This window comes from Bubalus kerabau, chromosome 7 (genome assembly GCF_029407905.1).
Source record: "Bubalus kerabau isolate K-KA32 ecotype Philippines breed swamp buffalo chromosome 7, PCC_UOA_SB_1v2, whole genome shotgun sequence".
Lineage (NCBI taxonomy): Eukaryota > Metazoa > Chordata > Mammalia > Artiodactyla > Bovidae > Bubalus > Bubalus kerabau.
In genome coordinates this window covers 121376649-121400722 of record NC_073630.1, presented here as the reverse complement: position 1 = coordinate 121400722, position 24074 = coordinate 121376649, and the positions used below count along the sequence as shown (strand labels likewise).

General features: G+C 67.8%; 2 protein-coding genes across 3 annotated transcripts; one reads left to right on the top strand and one right to left on the bottom strand.

Moving 5' to 3' along the window:
- The first annotated feature begins 1790 nt into the window (after nucleotides 1-1790).
- On the top strand, nucleotides 1791-14611 carry FGFRL1 (fibroblast growth factor receptor like 1). Of its 2 annotated transcripts, XM_055587546.1 has the most exons (7): nucleotides 1791-2074; nucleotides 2656-2747; nucleotides 10874-11146; nucleotides 12245-12325; nucleotides 12422-12706; nucleotides 12793-13146; nucleotides 13284-14611. In XM_055587546.1, exons 2-7 carry the CDS (start codon nucleotides 2672-2674, stop codon nucleotides 13724-13726), a joined length of 1512 nt encoding a protein of 503 aa, XP_055443521.1. In that variant the 5' UTR covers nucleotides 1791-2074; nucleotides 2656-2671; the 3' UTR covers nucleotides 13727-14611. The 2 variants fall into 2 exon arrangements, with proteins under 2 accessions (XP_055443521.1, XP_055443522.1); XM_055587547.1 differs by lacking the exon at nucleotides 12245-12325.
- A 1434-nt stretch (nucleotides 14612-16045) lies between these two features.
- Nucleotides 16046-23635, bottom strand: LOC129657134 (nascent polypeptide-associated complex subunit alpha, muscle-specific form-like). The gene is made up of 11 exons (XM_055587430.1): nucleotides 23613-23635; nucleotides 23348-23498; nucleotides 22403-23002; nucleotides 21418-21550; nucleotides 20977-21352; nucleotides 19754-19875; nucleotides 18969-19091; nucleotides 18479-18627; nucleotides 17358-17481; nucleotides 17189-17255; nucleotides 16046-16157 (listed from the first exon to the last, which is right to left on the bottom strand). Exons 1-11 carry the CDS (start codon nucleotides 23633-23635, stop codon nucleotides 16046-16048), a joined length of 1980 nt encoding a protein of 659 aa, XP_055443405.1.
- Nucleotides 23636-24074: the final 439 nt, after the last annotated feature.

The window sequence follows — 24074 nt, the reverse complement described above, 5'->3', positions numbered from 1 at the left end:
TGAGAATCTGCCTGCCAATGTAGGGTGCGTGGATTCGATCACTGATCTGGGAAGATCCCACATGCTGTGGAGCAACTAAGCCCACGTGCCCCAAGTACTGAGCCCATGTGCCGCGATTACCGAAGCCCGCACACCTAGAGCCTGTGCTCCCAACGAGAGAAGCCGCCACAGTAAGTCTGCACACCCCCAGAAGAGTAGCCCCCACCAGCCACAGCTAGAGAAAGCCTTCGCACAGCAACGAAGACCCAGCACAGCCAAAAAGGAAATTAATAAATTTAAAATATGTTTTTTTAAAAATGATGATCCTCAATGTCAGTGACGGGACAGTGAAGGGGAAGCCAGGGGAGACTGGCCCAGTGATTCAGGCCAGTGAGCCTGGGTGTGGTCAGGTGAGACTGGCCCAGTGACTCAGGCCAGTGAGCCTGGGTGTGGTCAGGTGATGGACGGAAGGGGGGCAGTCATGGGGGCCAGTGTATGTCACTTGCTGAATAGGAAAGGGAAGGGCAGTGGGGCAAAGTGGAGAAGAGCCACAGGGCAGTGCCCACAGGGCAGGGGCATGCTGCAGTGCGTGGTCCCAGTCCCGGGCATCTCGAGCGCCTGGCACTCTGCAGTGTGTGGTCCAGTCCAGGGCATCCCAAGTGCCGGGGAATCTTGGGTAAACTATTTGCTTTCTCCGTGCCTGCATGTCTTCATCTGCACGGTGACAGCAAGACGTCTGACTGATTATGAGGATTAAAGGTGCTGCTGAGTTATTAATATCCTTGTGTTACCCTCACTGGGCTTCCCACCTGGTGCTAGCGGTAAAGAATCCACCTGCCAACGCAGGAGACCCAAGAGAGGCAGGTTTGATCCCTAGGTGGGGAAGATCCCCTGGAGTATGAAGGGCAACCCACTCCTGTCCTCTTGCCTGGGAAATCCCATGGACAGAAAAGTCTGGCGGGCTACAATCCAGACTCGGACACAACTGAGCGCACACGCACACCATCGCTAGCGGATAGGAGGCCGCAAACAGCCAGGTGGGCGGTGGGAACACATATGCTCTCAGTCAAGCGGATCTATGAGCCCAGGCGCCAGGGCGGGATCTCTGTACCCCACGTCATGCCCGACTTGGCCCTCCCTGGAGTCGCCTGGGGTCAGAGCGGGGTCTTGGATCTCCCCTCCGTTCCCGACGACCACCGGGGGGCTCAGATATCGGGACTCGGACTGCCCAGCTGGAGCTCGATCAGGGACGACTCTAGAGGCGCGCGGGGGGCTGTTGGCCTGAAGTTGGGGGCTCGGATGCAGGCGCCAACGGGTGCAGGTGCGAGGTGGACGGTGCGGGACCAGGAGGTGCGCGAGGCGGGGCTGGGCCGGGGCTGGGTGGGGGCGCGGTGTGCTGCCCCGGCCGCCAGCTGGTGGAAACAAGCTGGGGGCGGAGCCAGGGGCCTGCGGGGGCGAGGCGGACGGGCGGGGGCGTGGCCGCGCCCCGGGGAGCCGCCCAGCTCGCGGGCGTCCCGTACTGCTAGGGTTAAGGCCGCGAGCCAGGCGGTGGCGGGGCGGGCGCGCTCGCCGATTGGCGGAAAGTTCGGGCGCGGGGCGGGGCTCGGGGGGCGGGGCGCGGCGGCCAGGGCGAGCCGATTGGCGGGAAGTTCGAGCGCGGGGCGGGGCGCAAGGCGGGGCGCGGGGGCGGGTCGGGGGGGCGGGGCTAGGGGGCCACGGCGCGCCGATTGGCGGGAAGTTGTGTCGGGGCGGGGCGCGCGGCGGGCTCGGCGCTCGCTCCGGGAGAGTTGACAAAGCCCCGCAGGGAAGGACGCCTCGCGGCGTGGCGCCCCGGGCCCCTTGCCCCGCCGCCCCGGGATCGCGGCCCCGGCCCGCGGACCGCCCTCGCCGCCCTCCTCGCCCCTCGCCCCGGCCCCGGCCCCCGATCCCCGCCCCGGCCCCAGCCCGAGCCGCCCGCGCGCAGGTAGCGCCGCCCCGTCCCGAGGCCGGGCCCGGGGGCGCGGGGCGGCGGGGTGCGGCGCCCGGGGCGGCAATGACCGCGCAGCGCGCCCCGCGGGCCCGGCCCTGAGCCCCGCCGCCCGCGAGCCCCGCCGAGGTGAGCCCCTCCGCGCGCCTCTGATTCCTGGGGCGGACTGGGAGGGCCGATTCCGAAGGGCCGGGGGCCGGGGCCGCGGGCGGGGGCGGGGGCCGGGCGTCCGGGTCCCCGCTCCGCGGCGAGGGGCCGCAGGCACCGGCACGCGCCGCCGCGACTCCCGCCCGGCCCGAGGTCCTGCCCGCGCCCCGCCCCCGCCCCTGCACCCCACGTGGGCCCCCCCAACGCAAATTTGTCCGCTAATGGCGCAGGCGATTATCTGCGGGGCCGCCGGTGTTGTGTGTCCCGCGGGCAGGGCCCGAGTTACAAGCGCCAGGAATCCAGACGGTGTTTGGAGGGGGGGCGGGGGAGGTCGGTAATTAGTGTAAACCCTTTGTCTGCCTTTGATACCCACGGTTACCCTGCCGCCGCTTCCTCCGCCCGGAGCGCGCCAGGGAAGGCGGGGCGGCCCGCACCTCAGTTCCCCTCGGTCCAGGGCCGGGGTGCTGGCGGCTCCGGGGCCCTCGGCCCGGGGGAGGGGGAGCGGGGCGGAAAACCCGTCCCCCCACCCGCACGTAAGTGACCAGCCTTTGAATACCCTCCAGGTCCGCACTGGCCGAGATGACGCCGAGCCCCGCGTTGGTGCTGCCGCTGCTGCTGCTGCTGGGGGCCCTCCCGCCGGCCGCCGCCGCCCGAGGTGAGTGCTGGCGCCCAGCCCGGCGCCCCGGCCTCCGCCAGCGCCGCCCCTTTCCCTCAGGCCCTGAACTCTGCCACAGTGCCCGCCTGGCGCGCGTGCCTGCGCCCCGCCCCTGCTGGCCGCGCGCAGCCCGGCCCCTCACCCACTGGGCCCCCAGCTCACCCACGGGCCAGTGGAGCTCACGCGTCGGCCCCACACCCAAGGGGCTCCTCAGCTATCTGCGGGGCCTCCCCTCTCATCATGAGGTCCCCCAGATCACCCACAGGGTGATCTCACTGTGTGGGCTCCCCTAGCTCTGGCACGGGGTCCCACACTGGCTGGCAGGTTGGGCTCTGGCCCCGGTTCCCCTCAGAACACACACACCCCCCGCTGCTGCAGTTGAGGGCAGCCACTGGTGCAGGCTCCCTGGGCATTGGGCAGTTTGGCCACAGTGCACCCAGTCAGGCCCCTGAAAACCTACAGAAACCCCCTGGTGGCCAGTGTCGGGTGTGGGGACAGTGGGGACCTTCTTGGTATGTGGGACTAACGACCCAGACCAGTGCGCTAGGCCTGCCCGTCTCCAAGAAGGTACAGGGTTGGGGCCAGGGGACTGAGGACCCAGCACACAGGGTGGGAGTAGGGGCCTGTCTTAAGGCAGACGCTGAGACCACCTACTTCAGGCACACAGTGCCACAGTGGGGCCTGGATGCGGGCTCACACACCTTCTGTGCAAGAGGGCAGCCTCAGATACCCCTGGAGGGACCCCTGCCCCAGCAAGTGGCGCCCTTGGCTGACGGGCGATGGGTGATGCGTGCCCGTGGACTCCCACTGCCGTGTTCTGTGCTGGCCTCCTTCAGCGAGGCGGGACCTGTGGCCAGGCCAGCCCTGTGGGTGTGTTGACCACTCAGGATTGTCCTTGCCCTGTCCACCAGTCCTCTGAGGCGTCGCACCCCGCCCCCGCCGCTGCCCCACAGGCGCACCGAGCCCAAGCTGGCCTTATATGGCCACATTCGGGTGTGGGGTGGCAGGCGGCGGCCCAGGTGGGCCTCATGCCACGGTACCCCCCCGCCTGCCCTGCCGGGGACTGGCTGGCTCGCTTGAGGGTGGGGGCTGCCCAGGCGTGGCCAGGATGGCAGCGTCCAGGGTGCTGCGGACACTCGGGTCATGCCCAGCGAGGCTCCCCACCCCCGGGGCCAGCAGCTCGGCCTCCGATTGCTCTTTCGTCTGCTTGGACTCCCCCATCCCCGAACCTGCCTGTCCTCTGGCCACTTGGCCAGGGAGGCTCGGGAGGCCACTGGCCTGACCTGGCCACTGGCTGGAGCCTGAAGTGGAGGGGCGGGTGGCAGTGGGCCGTGGACGGCTGTGGGCAGCAGGGCCTGCCTTGGCACCGAGTGGTCCCCCAGGGGCTACACCCCTCTCGGTGCCCTTTGGCTGAGGCCTTGGGCTGCATGGTGGGAGCCGCTTTCCAAGGGCAAGGGCCTCTGTGGTTTCTGGTGGGGGGGGGGTGCTCTTCCTGAATCGTGTTGGCTTCTCCTCCAGGCCTGGACTGGAGGGCAGAGCTGTCTCAGGCCCTTCCCACTTGGCGCGTGAACAGGCTGAGTGTGGACCTTCTTCAGGCAGGCAAACCAGCGCAGAGAGAGTTTGGGTGGTTTTTTGAAGCCGCTTTCCCCGTGGTGTCACAATTTCTGGAATCAGTACATTTCTAGACTCAATATTTTTAAGGTTCCCCTTTTCCCAAAGTTTCACAATCTTGGTGGGTTAGTCTTAAGCTGTTTTTTTTTTTTCAAATTTGAAAAAAGACTTTGGCTTTCTCCGTTTCCACTTTATTTCTCACAGTGTGAATTCGAGAGGTTCCGAATGAAGTGCCTTTTACAATTTACTTTGAAAGAAGTCATTTCAGGGCTTTCTGAGAAGTGCCACGTGTGGACTTTTCTGAGGATGGTGCAGTGGACAGTCTCTGAGCAGCTGGCCCTGAAGGCCCCTCTCCCTCCCCTGGACCTGGCCAGCGTGCCCGGCCACCTTCCGCCTGTGGGATAGTGCAGACTACAGGCCGACTTGCCTGGGGGCTGTGGTGGAAGGCTCTGCCAGGGCCTGTGAGTCCACAGGGAGGCGTTCGGCTGTCAGAAAGGCTGTGATATGTGTGCTGGTGGACCTCAGCGTCTGACCAGGCTGCAAGGGGCCTCCTCCTCGCCCCCCAGGCTCCTGCAAGGTGGACGCACGGGAGCCCGGCCCAGGCTCTGCGAGGTGGACCTGGGCCAGCGGCCCACTTATGTCTTGTCTTCGGCCCCACTCCCGGAAAGAAAAATAAACCACTGCCCCCTCTGCGAGGAGGAGGGAGCGAAGAAAGTCGCCCTTGGCTGGGCCTGGAAGTGCTGCCTGCCAGGCTCCGTCTCCAGTGCGCCAGGATCGACAGGCCCCCGAGTCCTCCTGGCTCTGCGGCGGCCCTAACAAGGCAGTTGCTGGTTTTCTCCAGCAGCAGCCCTAGCCTCTGGATCGGCTGGGCAGCCCAGGCCCCACAGACGTGCAGGGGAGGCGGGCGGAGGCCTCCCATCTTGGCTTGCTTTGCCCCATTCTGTGCCTCCACGGGTGACCGCAGCCTGGTGTGTCTGGGGGACAGCCTCAGTGAGCAGGTCAGCACGCAGAAGGAAGGGGTGCCCACCCCATGGACACCCTGTCCATCGCGGCCCCCCACTCTTCCTAGCGGTGGTCACGGGTGCTCCAGTAAGTACAGCCTGCCTTCTCTCAGGGCCCAAGGCGAGCAGGGGCCACCGTCCTGTGGGTTTCACAGCCCAGGGTCCCCTGGAGAGGCTCAGGTATAACAGGGCCAGGTGGGATGGGCCTGGAAGGAGAGGTGGTCTCGGTCAGGTGAGGCGAGGAAGTCCTCCAGCGGTGGGAGTGTCATGGGCAGAGGTGGGCAGCTCACCAGAGCCGGGGTGGGCATGGCGCCTTGGCCTAGCAGGGTAGGGCCCTTGGATGGGGAAGGGCTGGGCTGGTTGGCTGAGGGGGTTGTCTGGGGGGTGGTCCACTGAGGCTTTGTGTGCTGGGGCCTCCATTCCCACCCTGTGCCCCGCCGAGTGGCTGGGGCAGGGTCTGGAGGCGGCATGCTGGGGTGGGGAGGCGCATGTCCACACCGAGCACAGACTGGCCCGGAGTAGGGGGGGGGACTGGCCCAGGGTGGGGGTGCTTCTGGAGCTGTCCCCAAGCTGTCCCCGAGCCGGAGCCAGGGCAGGGAGTTGCCCCAGCCTCGGAGCTGCCGAACCCCAGGGTTTCCCATCTTGGCAGGAAACACAATTCCTCTTCTTCCTGCCGGGGAGTTTATTTTGTGTGAGATTTTCACAAGCTGTGTGCTGGATAACGGGGCCTGGGGAGCCGGCAGGGAGGAGGGAGGCCCCGGCTCCCGTGACACTGCCCCCGGGCACCCTCGAGTCCAGGGCCGCCCCCTCCTGCGCGGCAGCCAGTCTGGGTCCTGGCTAGACTGTGGGGCTGGTCCTGGAGCTCACCCTGAGGGTCAGGTGGCCCACCCCACGGCCTCTGGGGCCTGGGGGTGCCCAGTCTGGGTCGCTCGGGCCTCAGAGCCTCGGGCCTTTCCTGGAGAAGCCGCTCGGGCCTCAGTGGAGTGGACATGGGACCCGTCCGGCTGCTGGGGGTTGGTCGTCTGCGGCTGTAGCCTAGAGACCCCGCGTTTGCCCTGAACACCTGGGGGCTCCAGGCTCGGTAAGGGTCCTCTCACCTCCTAGGCGACTGCCCCTGGGTGGTCTGGGCCCCGAAGCGCGTTACTCTGTTCGCTGCGTCCAGCACGGCAGGCGTGGGAGGCCCCAGTGGACAAGGGCCCTCTCCGCCCTCTGACAGCTGGGAGCGTGTCTGTGAGGGGGCAGCGGGGGGCGGGCACGGGCAGGTTTGCAGGAGGGTCAGCACTGAGCCTGAGGACCTGGTGAGACCTTGACATTGCACGAGGGCTGCCCAGTGCTCAGCTGTGCCCCTGGGCGGGTCAGGTGTTTTCCAGTCACCATCCCCCACTGGCAGTTCCCATGGGTGCCCCTAGGGATGTGGCACCATCAGGGTGATGCTCTGGGCCCCCCACCAGGGTCCTGGGGGTGGTGAGGGTGAGGTAGAGGAGCCCTGAGGCTGGGCTTCCCCTGGAAGTGGAAGGGGCCCCTGGTGCCCACTCCCCTGCCGGGCGGCTGGGCAGCGGGTGGCGGGGACGCTCCTGCCGCCTTGCTCGGCGGGTCAGGCCGTCCCTTTGCCACGCCCAGAATGGCCTGGTTTCTCAGGCAACCACCTGTCCTGCGGGTCCTACCAGTTCCACCGCAGATCCCGTGGGTCCGGCCCCCGGGGCCGCCCCAGGCCAGCTGGCGAGCAGGAGCCTGTGTGCTTGTGTGGCTGTGCAGCGGTGCTGGGCGGGGGTCTGCCCGCCTCCTGGCAGCCACGTGGTGGTCCTCCCCTGTGCCCACCCCCTGCGCCGGGTGCTCCTGCCCTTCCCCTGGGGCCTCACCTCTCTGGGGAGGGTGCTGGGCCCAGAGCCTGGCACTCACCGTGGGAAGCACCTCGTGTGTCCCACCCCCTAGACAGCCTACCGCACCAGCATCCAGGCCGGCCCTGTGGGCCCGCCTCTGGGGCCCAGCCCCCTCCCCACCTGCTGGCTTAGCTGGTCCTGCACAAAAGATGGCAGCTCCCGACCGGCCGCCCCTACCCGCAGCCAGGCCCACTGTGGTCAGCTTGATCCAACCCACCCGAACCTTGCCACGGCCAGAGCATTCCTCAGGCTGGAAACCTGCGGGGCTTTGCAGGGCTTGCTGGGGACAGGGCTGCCCTGACGTGCAGGCTAGGGGCTCAGGCTCCGTCTCCTTACCTGCTCTGAGGCCTCTGGCACCTGGGGCTTGGGGGAGGGCTGGTGTCTGGCTCACCCACCTTGAAGGTAGCTTGGGGTCGCAGGCCAGGGCCCACTGAGCACCCTGGGTGGATGGGAGGGGTGAGGGCTGACCTTGGGGTGCCCATGCTCCCCACGGCCAGGCCCCTGGCAGACGTGAACAGAGCAGGGAGTGTGGGTCCAGATGGAATGGCTAGGGCAGCTCACCCCACCCCAGGGGGGCAGAGGCCATGAGGCACGGGTGCTGCACTTCGGGGTGGCCCCCAGGCCCTGTGATGATGACTTGGGGGGGTTTGGGGGGCTCCAGCTGGGGGTCCCTTCTCCATCTGCCCAGCACCTCTGCCCTGGGTCGCAGCGGGGTCTTGTTATAGCAAACATGGGGAAATGGAGCCCCCATCCAGGTGGGGGGGCTGCAAGCCTGGGCGTCTCTGGTGCTCAGAGGAGGGGGTCCGCACCCCCTGTTGGGGTGTGCGTCTAGGGGACAGTGTACGGGGGGGCAGCATCGCAGCCGCGTGTGGCCCCAGCTCTGGGTCCCCAGTGGCTCAGGGGTGAAGAGTCCGCCTGCAATGCAGGAGACCCAGGTTCGACCCCTGGGTTGGGATATTCCCTGGAGGAAGGCATGACACCCGACTCCAGTGTCTTTGCCTGGAGAAGCCCATGGTCAGGGGAGCCTGGCGGCCTACAATCCACGGGGTCGCAAAGAGTCCTACCGACTTAGCAACTGAAACAACGCCCGAGCAGCTGCAGAGCTTGAGGAGGAGGAGGGAGAGGAGGAGGGGCTCTGCCCCCTTTGCCCATGTCCATGGTGCTCAGCCCGCGTTCTGGGTGAGACCCTGCCCAGCCTACCGCCTCCACACCCACTTTGCACCCTGTCTGTGCCCTAAACCTCCCAGCACCATGGCTCTGGGGAGGTGCTAGGTTGGGGCTTCCTGGAGGCCACACTCTAGGGAGGGGCGGCAGCTGGGCGGAGGGCCTGCGGGGAGCTGAGGGGCAGGGGCGTTCCCCTGGGCCCCACCCCCACCAGGCCCTGCAGGGGCCCCCAGGTCCCCATGTGAGCCTGTTTCCCATGGCAGAGCGTCGGGATGCCCCGTCCAGGTGGGACAACGGGGCTTGTGTTTCCTGCGCTAAATATAGAGCTGCTGCAGCCATGCTGGCGGCCAAAACCCCCAGGAGCCTGGGGGGCCGGGCCTCCCGCCTGTGAGCCTGCAGGGGTCTCTGCAGAGGCTGCGGGGCTGGCCAGGCGGAGCGCAGGTGGGGGCGGGGTGGCCGCGCGGGAGGGGCTGTTTGCTTTGGGATGCAGCTGGCTCCACAGGCCTCCGTGGGCACTGCCTCGTCCTCCTCCGCTCAGGCTGGCTCGCGGGGCCACACTTCCGGCCCATCTGGCGGTCAATGGGCCCCGTCCCTCCTCTCTGCAGTGACCCCGGGCAGCGTCCGCACCACCCGTGGTTGCCCCACTCTCCCTTCTGAAGGCGTCCTTCTGGGGGATGGGAAGGGCCCACATGGTTGGGCCGGCCCCTTCTCTGACACTGAGGCAGGCTGCTCAGGGTCTGGGGGTGTTGGCAAGGGCCCAGTGGTGCCTGCAGGTTGCGGTCGGGACAGGCAGAGCCCCAACGGGGAGGCTCCGCATACACGTATGTCTGTGTGGACATGTGTGGGTCCACGTGTGTGATCCTTGTGTCCAGGTGTCAGCCTGGGGGACCGGGGGCAGGCTGGGGGTACCCTCTTTGTCCTGCAGCCTGGGAGGCCCCTGGGGATGGTGGAATTTCAGGCGGTGACAGGTGGTGGACAGGGTCTGCCTGGGAATGAGGCCTGGACCCTGGGCAGCCTGGTTGGGTCCTCCTGGGGGTCCACTTGTCTGGGGCCCCCAACGCCCCCCCGCACTGTGAGCTGAGTGGGTGCCTGGGGGCGGGCCCTGCAGACTGCCGAGTCATTAGGGAGAGGTGGTCAGGGGAAGCATGAGGGCTGGCTGGCTGGGGCAACTAACTGCCTGGTGGGGGTGCGGCCCCCTGAATAGGATCTCTGTCGCTCACACCCCGGTCCCCTGGAAGCAGAGCCTCGGGACCCCCTCCCCACTTGGGGCCCCAGAGAAGCTGAGCCCGGGGCCGTCAGCTCACCCATCCCCAGGGGCACAGCCGCCACCCTCCCTTGGCTCCCCAGGCAGGGGCGATGGGGGTCCACGCCCTGCAGGGGCCCTGGGAGCCGCAGTGTCTGTGGGACCCACAGGAGCACTCTGGTTGCAAAGCAGCAGTGGAACCAGCTGGCAGTTGCATGTTGAAGAAACACCAGCTGGTTATTGAAAACACATGCCGCCCTTGGGCCCCAAACGATAGCGTCTCAGAGCAGCCGCGCCAGGCCGGCACCTCTGCTCAGTCAGAACACCCGGACGCAGCCCTCCTGGCCTGAGTGGCGGCCTCGAGGGGTGGAGGCACCTTCCAGTGGCTGGTGGCTGGAGTCCCGGGAGCCCAGCCCGGCCAAGCCCCTGAGAAGGGCAGCTGAGTGCCCATGGCTGCCTCTCCTGGTCTGGAGGGACACGGGGTGGCTGCCCACGAGAGAGGCCCGAAGCCCCCGTGGTCTTCCCATGGTGCTGGAGCTGCACACGGGCCCCGGCTCTGGGCCACAGGCACGGCGGGGGCTGAGGGTCCCCTTGGAGGCAGCTCCGTAGACTTGTGGTGTCCGCGGTGTCCTTCCCCCAAGCCGTCTCCTGTTGCCGTCTAGACCTGATCACCCCCATTGTGCCCACACTTGACCCTGGAGGAACTGAAGCTGGACCCAGGCCGGGGGGATCAGGGACGGTCAAGGGCACCATGGCCTCAGCTCAGGACTCTGCCTTCTCCCACGGGAGAGAGTGGTCACCCATAGCTGGGGTGCCCAGCTGCTTGCCTTCTGACCCCAAGGCCTTGGTGACCTGGTGTGGCCTGGCTGGCAGCAGGGAGGCTCTTGTCCGGGCAGACAGACCTGGTTCAGTGTAGCCCAGGCACACACGGGCACAGATGCAGAGACACTCACGTGTGCACACCCTGTCCATGAGGGGCTGTCCTTACTGGTCTGTGCACGTGAGTCCTGGGTGAGCCGGTCCTCCCGACTGTGTTCTGGCTCCTGTGCGAGAGCGCGCAGGGGCCCCCGTGGTCTGGGAGGGCAGGCAGGCGTCTCTGCACGGGGTCCTGGGTGGGCTCCCGGCAGGGACAGCCCTACCGCCAGCTCCCAGTGCCGACACTACCTTCGCCCTGACCAACCCGCTGCCAGTCCCCTCCTCCCTGACAGAGCCCTCTAACCCCCGCAGGGCCCCCGAGGATGGCGGACAAGGTGGTCCCGAGGCAGGTGGCCCGGCTGGGCCGCACGGTTCGGCTGCAGTGCCCCGTGGAGGGGGACCCGCCGCCACTAACCATGTGGACCAAGGACGGCCGGACTATCCACGGCGGCTGGAGCCGCTTCCGCGTGCTGCCCCAAGGGCTGAAGGTGAAAGAGGTGGAGCCGGAGGACGCTGGTGCCTATGTGTGCAAGGCCACCAACGGCTTCGGGAGCCTCAGCGTCAACTACACGCTCATAGTGATGGGTCAGTGTCGGGGCATGGTCTGCCGGCGCCGGCCGGGAGGCAGCACTTCCCGAGGGCCCACCGCCACCCCCCGTCCTGCCTGAACTTGACCACTGCCCCCAGGACCCAGGGGTCCCGCTGGCTGCTTCTGAGTCCGGGACACCCCCCAGCCCGGGCCTGCCTCCTCAGGTTGCACCTTGGGGTGGGGGCCTTTCCTCCCGGCCTCTTCTCCCCCAGAGTTCTGCCGGCTTGAGGGGCCAGGGCTGGCTGGGAGACAGCAGGAGTGGGTGGGGGGCCCCAGCTCGCACCCAAGTGCAGCCTGGTGGGCCAGGCCGGCCGGTAGCCTTGGCGTCGGCCGTGACTTTGAGGCTCAGGTTTCCAAGTTCAGAGGGGCCGCTGGGAAGCAAGGGCCTTGTGTTCTCCTCTGCCTCCGGGGCCCGGGCTTGGGGACTGGGCGGCGCCCCAGCAACACGCCCTTTACTCGCTGGTACCAGGCGCTGGCCCGGCCCTCCCCCACGGGCGCCGGAGCAGCACAAAGGAGGAGCCCGACCCACACGCCCCACCGCTGGGTTCCAGGGTGGGGTCTGAGAGCCCGGCCTTGGTCCTAGGCCCTGGAGGCGGTGGCTGTCCCGGGGAGGGGGCATTCCTCAGCATTCCCTGCCTGCCCCCCCCCAGGTCCCCTCTGGACTCTGGAATGGGAATACTGTGGGTGTCCCCCACCACGTCCTTTCAAAGGGGAGGATGACCAGGCGGTATGCGAGCCATGTCAGTTCACCGAGCCCTCGGCCCCTTGATGTGGGCTAGGGTTACTGCAGCTGCTGGCGGGCCCCGGCCCCCACCACCCCCAGGCCCTGCAGACCCCCGGGAGCCAGGGTGGGAGAGCCAGACCTCCATCCCACCCACGCCTGGCGGGGTCACCTGCACCCAGGGAGTGGGCCGGGAGGCGGCTCCCGCCCAGCTGTCCCTGGGATTCTGAGCTGCGGGCGTGCATCCACGGCCTCCTGCTGGTGTGCTGGAGCCTCCAAGCTGGGCCTGGGGCTGGGGTCCATGCTGGGGTCTCACGGGGGCTACTGAGGCCCCTCTCACGTGCCCCGCCCGCCCCCCCAACCCCCACCCCAGATGACACCAGTCCAGGAAGGGAGAGCCCAGGGCACGACAGCTCCTCTGGGGGCCAGGAAGACCCAGCCGGCAAGCAGTGGGGTGAGCAGAGGGGCGTCAGGTGGGCTGGGGGCTGGGCCTCACCGCTCCCCCGACCCCGCCCGGCCCTCTGACCTCCACGCCTCCCTCCCTCTGCAGCGCGGCCCCGCTTCACGCAGCCCTCCAAGATGAGGCGCCGCGTGATTGCGCGGCCCGTGGGCAGCTCCGTGCGGCTCAAGTGCGTGGCCAGCGGGCACCCGCGGCCCGACATCATGTGGATGAAGGATGACCAGGCCTTGACCCGCCCGGAGGCTGGCGAGCACAGGAAGAAGAAGTGGACGCTGAGCCTGAAGAACCTGCGCCCGGAGGACAGCGGCAAGTACACGTGCCGCGTGTCGAACCGCGCAGGCGCCATCAACGCCACCTACAAGGTGGACGTGATCCGTGAGTGTGGGCGGGGGCGTGGGCGGGGCGAGGGCTGGGGGCGGGCTGCAGCCCCGGGGCCACGCCCAACGCTTGTCCCTGCGCAGAGCGGACGCGCTCCAAGCCTGTGCTCACGGGCACGCACCCCGTGAACACGACGGTGGACTTCGGGGGCACGACATCCTTCCAGTGCAAAGTGCGCAGCGACGTGAAGCCGGTGATCCAGTGGCTGAAGCGCGTGGAGTACGGCGCCGAAGGCCGCTACAACTCCACCATCGATGTGGGTGGCCAGAAGTTCGTAGTGCTGCCCACCGGCGACGTGTGGTCGCGGCCTGACGGCTCCTACCTCAACAAGCTGCTCATCACGCGCGCGCGCCAGGATGACGCGGGCATGTACATCTGCCTGGGTGCCAACACCATGGGCTACAGCTTCCGCAGCGCCTTCCTGACAGTGCTGCCCGGTGCGTGGGCCTCACCCCGCCCCCAGCGGGCCCGCCCCGCCCCGCCCCGCCGGGCCCCGCCCATGCGCACCAGCTGGGCTGTGGGGTGCCCGCGCCCTGACGGTTCCCTCCCTGCCCCTCCTCGGTTTCTCCCGCAGACCCAAAGCCACCAGGGCCGCCCGTGGCCCCCTCGTCCTCCACCACCAGCCTGCCGTGGCCAGTGGTCATCGGCATCCCGGCCGGCGCGGTCTTCATCGTGGGTACCGTGGTCCTGTGGCTCTGCCAGGCCAAGAAGAAGCCGTGCGCCCCGGCCCCGGCCCCCCCGGCGCCTGCACATCGCCCGCCCGCCACAGCCCGCGACCGCGGCGGGGATAAGGACCTGCCCGCCCCCGCCACCCTGGGCTCCGGCCCCGGAGTGGGGCTGTGTGAGGAGCTTGGGCCCCCGGCCGCCCCCCAGCACCTGCTGGGCCCTGGCTCAGCCACCGGCCCCAAACTTTACCCCAAACTCTACACAGACACGCACACGCACACACACTCACACACACACTCACATGTGGAGGGCAAAGTCCACCAGCACCAACACATCCACTACCAGTGCTAGGGTGCCTCGGGTGGCTCGTGGCGGCACGGCCAGCGGCAGGCTGGGGGCCATGTCCCCGTGCCCCGTGAGACACACACACACGTGGACGCGCGTGCACACACACACACACACAGACTCCATCTCCCCGTGCCCCGTGAGACACACACACACGTGGACGCGTGCACACACACACACTCACACTCAGACTCCATCTCCCCGTGCCCCGTGAGACGCACACACACGTGGACACGCACACACAGACACACACACACGTACACGCAGACTGAGAAGCCTTTGGGAAGGCCTGTATTGTAACCGCAGTGCGCATGTGGCGACCGGCTAGCTCATGAAGGAATCCCTTGGCCCCGTGAGAAGGATTTCACGGAGGCCATGTTCACCCCCCCACCCTGGCCTGGCAGGAGATCTGAGAGGCACCCTGGCTTTGCAAACCAAAAACTCCGACCCCGTCCCCGCGCCTGCCTGCCTGTGTCCCTGCCCTGGCTATTTTTGCCACCACCTGTCCTGGTGTCCAGGAGTCCACCAGCACCCTGGAGGGGGGTCGGGCGGGGCAGTCCTGGGCCCTGTCCTGAGCGGCTGGAGCCAGCGGGGGGTGACTTTTGTCCCACCCGGCCTCCCACTGCCAGAGAGGAGGGGCCTTTGATATTTATATTTAAGAAATTAAGATAATAATATTAATAATGATGAAAGGAGGCCTGGGCCACAGAGACTTGGCCTCTCCCGGGGCCCAGGACCCACCTGGCCTTGCGGCCATGCTGGATGTCCACCCTGGCCTGGGCACCCATCACCCCGTTACCCGTGGCCCCAGACCTCTGTAATTTTATATAGAGTTTGAGCTGAAGCTTCGTATATTTAATTTATTTTGTTAAACAAGAAAACGTGCATCCTTTTTCTCGAAGCTGGTGTTCCTTCCTGTGTCTGTGCGTGCACCTATATGCCAGGAGCCCCATGGCCAGGCCGCAGGCTCGGGGCCCCGGAACCCACCATCGGTGTCCTGGACGCTCGCCTGTACGCGCGTCTCTGGCCAGCCCGAGTCTGGCTGGCTGGGGGTCTACTTTCTGTACTGGTGTGGCCCCCCGCCCCCAGTCCTCACCGCAGGGCCCGTGCTCCTCCCGCCCCACATTCTGGGGCTCGCCTCATACCCTCGGTGGGCAGGTGGGCTGGGGGCTGCCGCAGGGCCCCGTCCACCCTTGGTGGGCAGCAGTGCCTCCCTCGACAGGGAGACAGGCTCTAACTCGCCTGCCGGCCAGCAGGCAGAGCTTGGGCCACCCTGGCCCGCAGGTTCTGGAGCCTCTTAAGGAGGAGCACGAACAGCTTGTGTGATTTTCGCAAGGCCCCCAGTGGGACCACGGTGGCCAGCGGGCAGGAGGGGCGAGGCCAGCCTGATTCTGGTTCTCAGCACTTCAGGTCAGGAGCACGGGCCCTGCCTGATGCGTGGCTGGGTGTCCTCCACCTGACCTGGAGGCCGGGCCTTCTTGCCTCCTCCAGGCCCCCCTGCTGGGCTGCTGCCCACTTCCTCTCCCGGCTCCGAGCTGGACCCCCGCCTCTGCTGCTGTCTCTCAGGCCTCAGTCCCCTCTCCCTCCTCTGCTGGGACCCCAGGCGGGGCAAGATGGGACCCCCTGTCCTCTTCAGTGCTGTGCCCCCAGCCTCTGGCCTCCCAGGGTGGACTGCACTCCTGTCTCTAAGGAGGCAGGGACCAGCCCTGAGGGACCCCTCACCAAGCTCAGGCCAGGTGATGGGGGCCACCCACAGCCCCAAGGGAGACCCAGGGCCTGGCTGGCGGTGGGAAGCCGGGCGGCAGTGGGGGCTGCCGGTGGCCCACAGCTGGTGACCAAACAGATGTTCCCCAGACAGGACTGGCTGCAGCCAATGCCTGGTTGGGTTTCAGTCTGAGGGGGAAGGGTGGAGAGAGGAGGCCCTGGTCAGTGGGGAGACCTCAGGCAGTGGGCCATCTCGGTCATAGGAGTTGAGCTGCCCCGTCTCCAGCGTGCGGGCAGAGGGGCAGGTCCCTGGAGGGTGCGGTCCCTCGGAACCTCAGAGGAGACTCTGGAACCCCAGCCCTGTGCCCTTGGCCTGAGGCCGGTGCTTCCCACCTGGCTCATGGGGACCAGCCTCACCATCTGCCCCAGGGAAGGCGGGGGACTAATGACCTGGGACTAATGACTTTAGGGCCTGTCTCAGCCTGAGAGGTCTGGTTCTCTGGAGACCAGTGTCCATCCCCCAGCGCCCTTCCTGGAGAGAGGGCTGCTGGTGGGCTGGTCACTCTGTGGACCTGCTGGGGTGCCGGGAAGGGCATGGGGGCGGGGGTGGGGTCTGGACGACTAGACAGGTCCATCCGCATGGGGCTGGGTGGCCACCAAGAAGCCCAGCCCCTGATTACAGGCCGGCCACACCTTGGCGCTCAGAGTCCTCAGCCACTCCTCCCGCTTCCAGCTGTGGGGGATGGGGGAGAGGCTGGAGGGCACCACGTGACCCCAGGACGCCCAGCGTCCTTCTCTTGGGTGCCCCGCGCCCCTTGCGGGACTAAGGCTCCCAGGGCCGCCCTAACTGGGTGCGGAGTTCATCCGGACTGACCTGCCTACCTGGGGCCTCTGGCCGGCCCCGCCCCCTGGGGACCCTGCGAGACCTGGGAGCCCCGAGTGGGCGGGGCGCCGGGGGACGGGGCGGGGCCGGTGGGAGCGCGAGTGGGAGAGGCCGGGAGGCGCGAGGGTAGGGTCGTGGGGCGAGGAGGCCCGAGGGTCTCCGAGTCAGGCCCGCTCCCGGGGTAGGGTCGGGGCTCCCGGGGTCGCACCAGGAGAGGCTCCGCAGCAGGGCTTCGCCTCTTGGGTGCTTGGGGGCTGTGCCTGGGTCCCCGCTGGCCCTCCACAGTTGCCCCTCCATAAATACCAAGGCCAGGACCTAAAATCTGCCCTTGGTCACAGGCAGAAAGACCAGCGAGCAGCCACCCATGATGCCACTGGGGTCCCAAACAGGAGCACAAAAGCTTCCCTACTCCCAGCTTCGTGAGTTCCCCACGGGGTGGGAGTGGGCCCTGCACCTTGTCCTAGGAGGGTTCCAGTCTCGAGAAACAGGAGGGGGACCCAGCTGTGTTCTCCATAATTCCCAGGGCAGACTGGGCCACCGGGACCGAAACTCCTGATGTCCATGGTGGGGTTCTGGGTGCTGAGTAGGTTGGGGTCCCAGGAGGGTGGAGCCCCGTAGCCAGGCCAGCACCTTCCCTGTGGCCTGGGCTGTGACAAGCTGTCCTCTTCAAACCTGCGAACTCGAAAGGGCGGCTCAAGCTCTGATGCCCGTGGGTGTGACTGGCCCCTCCCTACCCCCTACCCCTGCCTCCCAGCCGTCCCGGTTTCAAAGGGGCGGCCGAGAGGCTTCTGCAGCTGTCCCAGAGAGGGGGCCCTGAGGCCGATGTCCAGGGACCCGGCGGCGCAGCAGGAGGGTGAAGATGGGGGAGTGTAGGGCCACACCTGTGGGGCTCGGTCGGGAGGGCCTGGCAGGAGAGCAGAGCCTCGTCCGGGGGCCTGGTCAGGGGGCCTGGAACAGGAATGCAGGATTTAAGACTCAGGAAAGGGGACAGGAACATGGGTCACGGGTTCAGGACATGGGACGAGGACACCCCGCACAGCACAGACTCACCCAGGGCTCGGGACGTGGGGCCGAAGACTGCAGGTGCCAGCCAGGTTGCCCAGCCTCCTGGGCAACACCGCATAGGGCTTGCAGGGGCCTGGGCCTGCTCAGGGGCCAGGGTGGGGTGGAGGGGCTGCGATGTCAAGGGGCTGAAAGGTGAGCGCCCAGACCCAGGGCACAGCCCAGACCCAGTGCACAGGCCAGACCCAGGGCATAGGCCAGAGACGCAGGGATCCCAAAGGGTCAAGCTTCCCCGGGGCTGGGCTGGGCCAGGCAGCAGCCCTCACCGCATGCCTGGGGCACCAGCCCCCATGCAGCCCTCCTGCGGGCAGTGGGCGGGGCCAAGGCTGCTCATCACGCGCAGGGGGCGGGGCCTGGCAGGAGGCTCCCTCTGCGCCCGCTCTGACCTCACCCAGGGGTGGGAGCCCATCCTACTCAAGCACCCAGGGCTGGCTGGGCTCAGGACCCTCAGGAGATGGGCCAGGCATCGGGGGAGCCCGGGGCCAGGGGCTCTCCTGGGAGCCCTATAAAGGTCCATGCAGTCCTTCTCCGGATTCAACCCCCACCCTGCCAGTCCCACATAGGTGCCCTCCCCACGCCCACCTTGACAAGCCCTCTTCAGTCTTGCCTTGGCTCAAGAGGCCTGTGCAGGCCAGTGATCCCCCTAGCCCAGCCACCCTGACTCCTGGACTGCCGCTGTCTGTGGAAGGAAGGGTGGGCTTCCCAGCAGGCGATAGGTATTAGTGAGCCCAGGCAGGCAGGTGGGAGTTGGTAGGGGTCCCTAGACTGGGGAATGTAGTGTCTGGGAAGGGGGCTCTGCCTCCCATGGGGCTTCTCCCGTGGAGACCTCCGGGGGGCCCCCCAGTGGAACCCTGGGTCGGCAGCTTCCAACGCCTTGCTCTGGCTGTGCTGCCTGGGGTCACCTGGAGCTGTGCCTGGAGGGCACAAGAGCCCGCTGTCCAGGGCACCTCTGCTGGGCAGCAGCTGGCACCCTGGTCAGCTGCCTGCGCCCCTGGCATCGCTGACGTGAGGTATGGGAGCCTTGACACGGGGCTCGCACCAGCCCTGGGTGGCTGCGCCCATCCACCACGTGGCTACTGCCAACTGGGCCTGGTGTCTCACACCCCCACCCTGGCGCCCCGGGAACTGGGTGAGGGCACTCGGCCAGCACCAGCTCTGCATCCGCTCCAGGGCGAAGGAGGCCCTGGGCCAGGGGCCTTCAGCGCACTCCTGTGTTTAGGGGTGCAGGCTGGCTCCTTGGGGGTCTTGTCTCTGGCGCCTGTCGGGGGCGGTGAGACATAGCGTTGCTGTCCGGCGCCATGGCCAGTGCTGAGATGTGCGGCCTCTCCTGCCTGGATCTGGGCTCAGTCCCACCCCGGCCTTGCCCAGGGCTGGCAGGCTTGCTCCCTCCCCTCTCTAGGGCCGCAGAGGTGAGGGCACCCCCAGAGGCTTCACCGATCCCCGCCTCCTCCCCCACCGCACCTTCAAGACTCCGTGGAAGCTGAGCTCTGCGGGACCCACCAACTCCACAGACAAGCCTGGGGAGAGGGTGCATGCGGGCCTGCCTTGGAGCAGGCTCAGGTTAGGATCCATCCCCGTGGGGGCTGGGCTGAGACACACCCTCGGCCCCAGGGCCGGATGGAGGGACCAGTGAAGGGTCTGCAGCAGCCCCAGGTAAGGGCACCCGGGAGCTGTGTGCCCTGTCCCCCTTGCCCTGCATCCACAGGGCGTCTGGCCCCGGGCCTGCAGGTGCCGACAGCTACCAGCAGCTGGCTGGAGGGGCCCCTTCTCCTGAGTCTCAGGGGTTGGGGAGAGCGTTCGTTTGGAGGAAAGGCTGAGCCGTCCTTGTGTCCCCAAAGCGCCACCCCCGGGCCCTAGAGACCCTCGCAGAGAGGACACGCAGGGGTGTCTTGGCCCTGGTACTTGGACTGTGCCCCCAGGAGCCACCATCTGCTTCTGTGGGCCCCAGTGATGGGGGGCTCCATGCGGGGGTGGGGCAAGGACACCCCAGTGTCACCCTGATGGAGGCAGTGAAGGTGGGTTTCGGGGGGAGGCCCTGGGGAGCGTGAAGGCGCCCCACCCCTCCCGCTGACACTGTCCCCTCCCCGCGCTCAGGATTCCTGACCTTCCTGGAACCTGGCAGTCTCTCTTGTGGGGCCCTGGGTTCCTGGGTTCTTGCTGGGATGCTGCCCCATCCCTCCTGCCCCTCCCTAGGTCTGCCCCAAGGTTGTCCCAGTGGGCTTTTCATGAAGTCCTGTGGCCTGCCCACTCCCTGCTGGGACCCACCCTCAGCCCCACTCTGGGGACCCGTCGCTGGGTGTACACCTCCAGCGAAGGGGGCTGGTGCGGTGGGGGGCAGGGGCAGGGAGCTCTCTGGGTCCCCGACCCCTGCCTCCTGCCCTCACCCTCTTCCGTCTTGTGGCGGGGACAGGGGGTCTGCCGCCTCCAGGAGGACTGCAGTGTGGCCAAGAAGAGCATGTAGTGGTCAGCAGCCGTGGCCTGGCCTGCCTCTGACCTCTGATGTGGGCTGGGACGGTGGGGGTCTAGGGTCACCACCGTATCCCCTTCCAGCCCTGGGCTGCAGGCCCCACCTTAACCCTCACCCTGCTCTCTGCTGCCTGGCAGCACCCCAGGCTGACCTCCCACCCAGCGCACATGAGCTCTCTTCTCAGGCAGCAGACCTTCCCATCTTGAGGCCCCAGGCAGCTCCCTGCCACTCTGACCCTCAGTCTCCTTCTTTGTGGCAGGGATGAGAGACCCCAGCCAGCAGGAGCCCCTTGTTACTGCGTGGGTAGGAGGTTAGCGCAGGCCCGGGACCAGAGCACACGGAGTGGACCCGCCTGGACCGGGGCCCGGGGCGGGGCGGGGTGGGCTGGGGTGGCACCGGACTCCACAGAAGCAAATTCCTTCTTCCTTCACTTTTTCCTCTTTTTTTTTTTTTTTCCACGTTCTTCCAAAAGCCGTCCTCTGCTGTTCATTCCTGGAGCCCCTCCAAGACCATCGGCTCCGGCTCCACTCGTGGCCACAAAGCTCCTTTGATGGCAGAGGCGGGAGCTAAACCAGCAGTGGGGGAGGGGGCTGCGGGCCCCGGCGAGGCCTCAGGGTGTCTTCGGGGGGCAGGGCTGGAGCGGGGTGGGGGTGGGGACCCAGCAGGGACCCCAGCCCCGGGCTCAGCCTTGTTCATGGCTGGGAGAATGGTGGCCCCTGAACCCAGCACCCGTGGTTGAGGCGCCCTGGCTGTTCTTGGGGCGGCTGTGGGGGCCTTCGTGCCCACCTGGATCTGCCGAGGGCGGGCGCCAGCCTGCTGGGAGGTCTGCGGCCACAGGACCCTGTGCCTGGCTGACCAATGGAATGGCGTTTGCCTTGGATTGTCTGTCCTCTGCCAGTGTCTCCACCCATGGTCTGCGGGGCCCAGACGGGCACACAGCAGCACTCACTGAATGTGTGGAGAGAGGGGCTGTTGGCAGCAGAATGTCAGGGTGTGGTTCTTCTCCTTTCTGCCCTCTTGGAAACCGAGAGGCCTGGCCCCCCTTTTTGCCCCCCAGAAGCCAGCTAGGAGTGTTGGGCACCCTCAGTTGCCAGGGAGGCCTGGATGGGCCGCAGGGTGATGGGGAGTCATGGGCATCACAGGGCAAGGGGGTGCCGGGCTGGCCTGGGGCTGGACAGCCGCATGCCGTGGGCTGGTGATGGCAAGTGTCTGCACAGGACGAGGCGCAGGGCAGGCACGGAGCTGCCTGGCTGCCGCCTCGGGGCTTCGGGCGGCCAGGGCGGGGAGGGTGGCAGGCCAGCTGGGTCCAGGACAGGCTGCCGGCTCCCGGGCTCCTGGGCCTGCGGCTGGTACCTGAGGCCGTTCGTGCGCTGAGCCCTCGCAGCTTGGCCGGAGGACTCTCGCTTGGCTACAAACACAAACATCACCCCCAGGGCCCCGCGGGGGCAGCGGCCGGGCGGGGAGCAGGCCCAGAACGAGGCACAATCCACCCTTTGTTCCCGTGGCCGCCCGGAGCCTGCGGGCCAAGAGGAAATGAGGCTGCGCCAGCCAGCAGCCCTCACGGCCAGGCCCCGTGGACACCGGGCTGGGCCCGCAGAGGAGTGGAGGGGCCCTGGGGAGGGGCCCCGGGGAGGGCGCTGGCAGGGCTGAGCAGTATGGACAGAGAGCCCGCACCCCCACCCTGCACGACCACCAGAGAGGCCTGCCCTGCGCCCTGTGGAGGGCCATGGCTGGAGCATGTGTCCTGGAAAGGCCCTGCTCCGGGCTGAGGCTGGCCCGCTGGCGGCCTCCTTCCCCGCCAAGGGCCGCAGACAGGCGCTGGGTCTCTCCTGGCTGAGGGTGGACAGTGGGAGGTACGGGTGACTAGCCAGGGGCTGGCCCACGCCCCACCCTGCCCCTCACCGCTTCCCAGAGCCCCCTGGACAGGACTGAGGGGACAGGGTCTGCAGTCCATCCCTGAAGCAGCCAAGCTCTCCCTTCCTCCTGAGGGGGGCGGGCCTTGGGCTTAGAGTCCTGTCCCAGGCGGCCTGGGGCCCCTGATGGGAGCGTGTGCACACTTGTGTGTACTCTGTGTGCACACGTGCAACTCTGCATGTGGGTGTGTGGGGCTTGGGGGCGCTCCCTCACATTTCCCTTCATCCACACACCCTTCTGAGAGGCCTCCTGGAGTCCTCGTTTGTGAGGCTCCCTGGTGGGGTCCCCTGGGGTCTCCAGCCAGGCCTGCCTCAGCAGGCCCCAGGCTGCCCCGTGTCTCTAACTCTGGAGCATTTCAGCCCCGCCTTAGCCTGTGCTGAGGCTGAAATGGGACCCAAGTCCCCCTTGTCTCTGAGATCTGCGTCTCCCCTGGGGAGGGCTGACTCCACCAGCCAGGCACCTGGCAGGGCCCACTTTCGTCCTCGCAGGCAGCGATCCCACCAGGCCCGACCCCACGGCGGGGGCGGCCTGGGGTCCCACCAGAGTGCCGGGCAAGAGCTCAAGGGGTGACATGCCCGCCTCAGCTTAGGTCTGGGTGCTGGACCCTTGGGGTCCCCACAGAGAGAGGGGGCCGTGGGGCAGGGGCTGTTGCCGTATCGCTGAGGCCCAGGCTCAGTCCGGCAGCCAGGGTGGGTCTGGAGGGTTCTCTTTCCCCCGACACCAGGCCCGCGTCCACTCCCGGGGTGCCGTCTCGGTCCCCAGCAGGGATGGACCAACGGTGGAAGCCCTGCTCAGACTGGGGTCCTCGGGACCGGGGGGCGGGGCTCTGAGGCTTGGGCGTCTGGCCCCGCCCTGCGACGTACACGTGTGCAAGCCGGCCGGTGCTCTCGAGGGGCTGCGCGGACCCGCCTAGACCGCGAGTTGGGGGCCCTTCCTGGGGGTGGGCGGAGCCCGGCCCGAGGCTCGTGCCTTCCCGCAGCCCTGGGGAGCTTTGCCCTGTCCCAACCCCAGCCCAGACCCCGGCTGCAGCAAACACCGGTGGACCCTGCTGCCCCCCAGCCCGGAGGATGCGGTTCTCCTGGGGCAGAGATGGAGCCGGGCCCGTGAAGCCGGGTTCCCAGCAGGCCTGGCCTCCGGCAGCTTCCTGCCCCAGTGTGGCCTCCGCTCGCCTCAACTGGGAGACGACTACGGCGTGGGGTCCCGGGCTGCCCCTCCCATCCGCCAGGGCCTCCCAGAGCGATGCCCCCTCTGGCTACCGGGAATGCAGGGGTACCGCACACTCAGGACTAAGGAGCGTGGCCCCCACTTTAGAGGAGGAACTGCCGATACCACTTTCCACAGAGTCCATGAGACGGTTGCCCAGCTGTGCCGGCCTGCTGCCCAGGCCCCTGCCACCCCCAAGCCCACCCCACAGCCCCCTGGGCTTGGAGGGGACCTCAGTTCAGGTAAGGAGCCTGCAGGTCCCACGGTCCCCCAGTGCCCACCTCCGCAGGGGGCTGAGGGTGGTTTGTTGTTCTTCCTGGGAAGAGGTTGGGGCAGTAGGGGCCTGCCTCTGCCTGCCAGCTGCTCTGGAACCAGGGGCCCGCAGGCAGCACACGGGTGTGTCCAGCCCGTGAGGGTCTGTCCTCCAGGGCGTGTCTGTGTCAGGGGCCTGGGGCTCAGGGCCCAGGGCAGGCGGCAGCAGGCATCCCTGGGGGGTGGGGTGATGGTGGTCCGTGGCCCCCACCCCTTTCCTCAGGTCCAGGTACCTAGAGAGCATGGTGGCGGGGGGGGGGGGGGGGGGCAGTAGGTCTGGAGTCCCAGGCTGTGGGAGGACCTCCCCTGGGTGTCGGGGGCTCCGCCCCGTGGCAGCCCCATAGCACCTGCCTTCGGGCCGGGTGGCCATAACGACCATCCTGCATTTCCGTGGCTCAAGCCGACGCAGGTGGGGACAGCCGTTCCTCCAAGGAGGACAGGTGGGTGCAGGTGGGCCCAGCCTGGGGTGCCAGGAGGGCCATGGGAACTTGAGGGCAGCAGGCTCCAGGGCCTGGCTGTGGGGGTCAGGTGCCCGCGGTCAGCCTCGCGCTCCCAGGCCGTCTGGCTGAGAACCGTCTGACACCTCCTGGGGTCTGAGCTGGGAGGGCAGGGGGACCGGCTGCGGGGCTTCAGGGCCCCCTCCTGGCCCCGCGCCCGCTGGCCTGGTGGGCAGCCCTGCCTCCCTCCCAAGCTGGGCTCCTGGCCGGTCAGGAGGCCAGGCACGGCAGCAGGACCCCCTTGGCAGGGCGGTGGACTGGCCTGGGGTGGCCCCTGAGCGGGCACCGGCCTCAGAAGCTGACGGCGTGAGC

Coding starts and splice junctions, on each gene's coding strand:
- LOC129657134 (XM_055587430.1), bottom strand. CDS start 23,635: ATGGCCACCCGGCCCGAAGGCAG. Junction 17,256..17,357: donor CCCCACGTCCCGAGCCCTGG/GTGAGTCTGTGC, acceptor TTCCTGTTCCAG/GCCCCCTGACCAGGCCCCCG. Junction 16,158..17,188: donor CTCCCGACCGAGCCCCACAG/GTGTGGCCCTAC, acceptor CATCCCCCACAG/CTGGAAGCGGGAGGAGTGGC.
- FGFRL1 (XM_055587546.1), top strand. CDS start 2,672: ATGACGCCGAGCCCCGCGTTGGTGCTGCCGCTGCTGCTGCTGCTGGGG. Junction 2,748..10,873: donor GCCGGCCGCCGCCGCCCGAG/GTGAGTGCTGGC, acceptor TAACCCCCGCAG/GGCCCCCGAGGATGGCGGAC. Junction 13,147..13,283: donor CTTCCTGACAGTGCTGCCCG/GTGCGTGGGCCT, acceptor TTTCTCCCGCAG/ACCCAAAGCCACCAGGGCCG.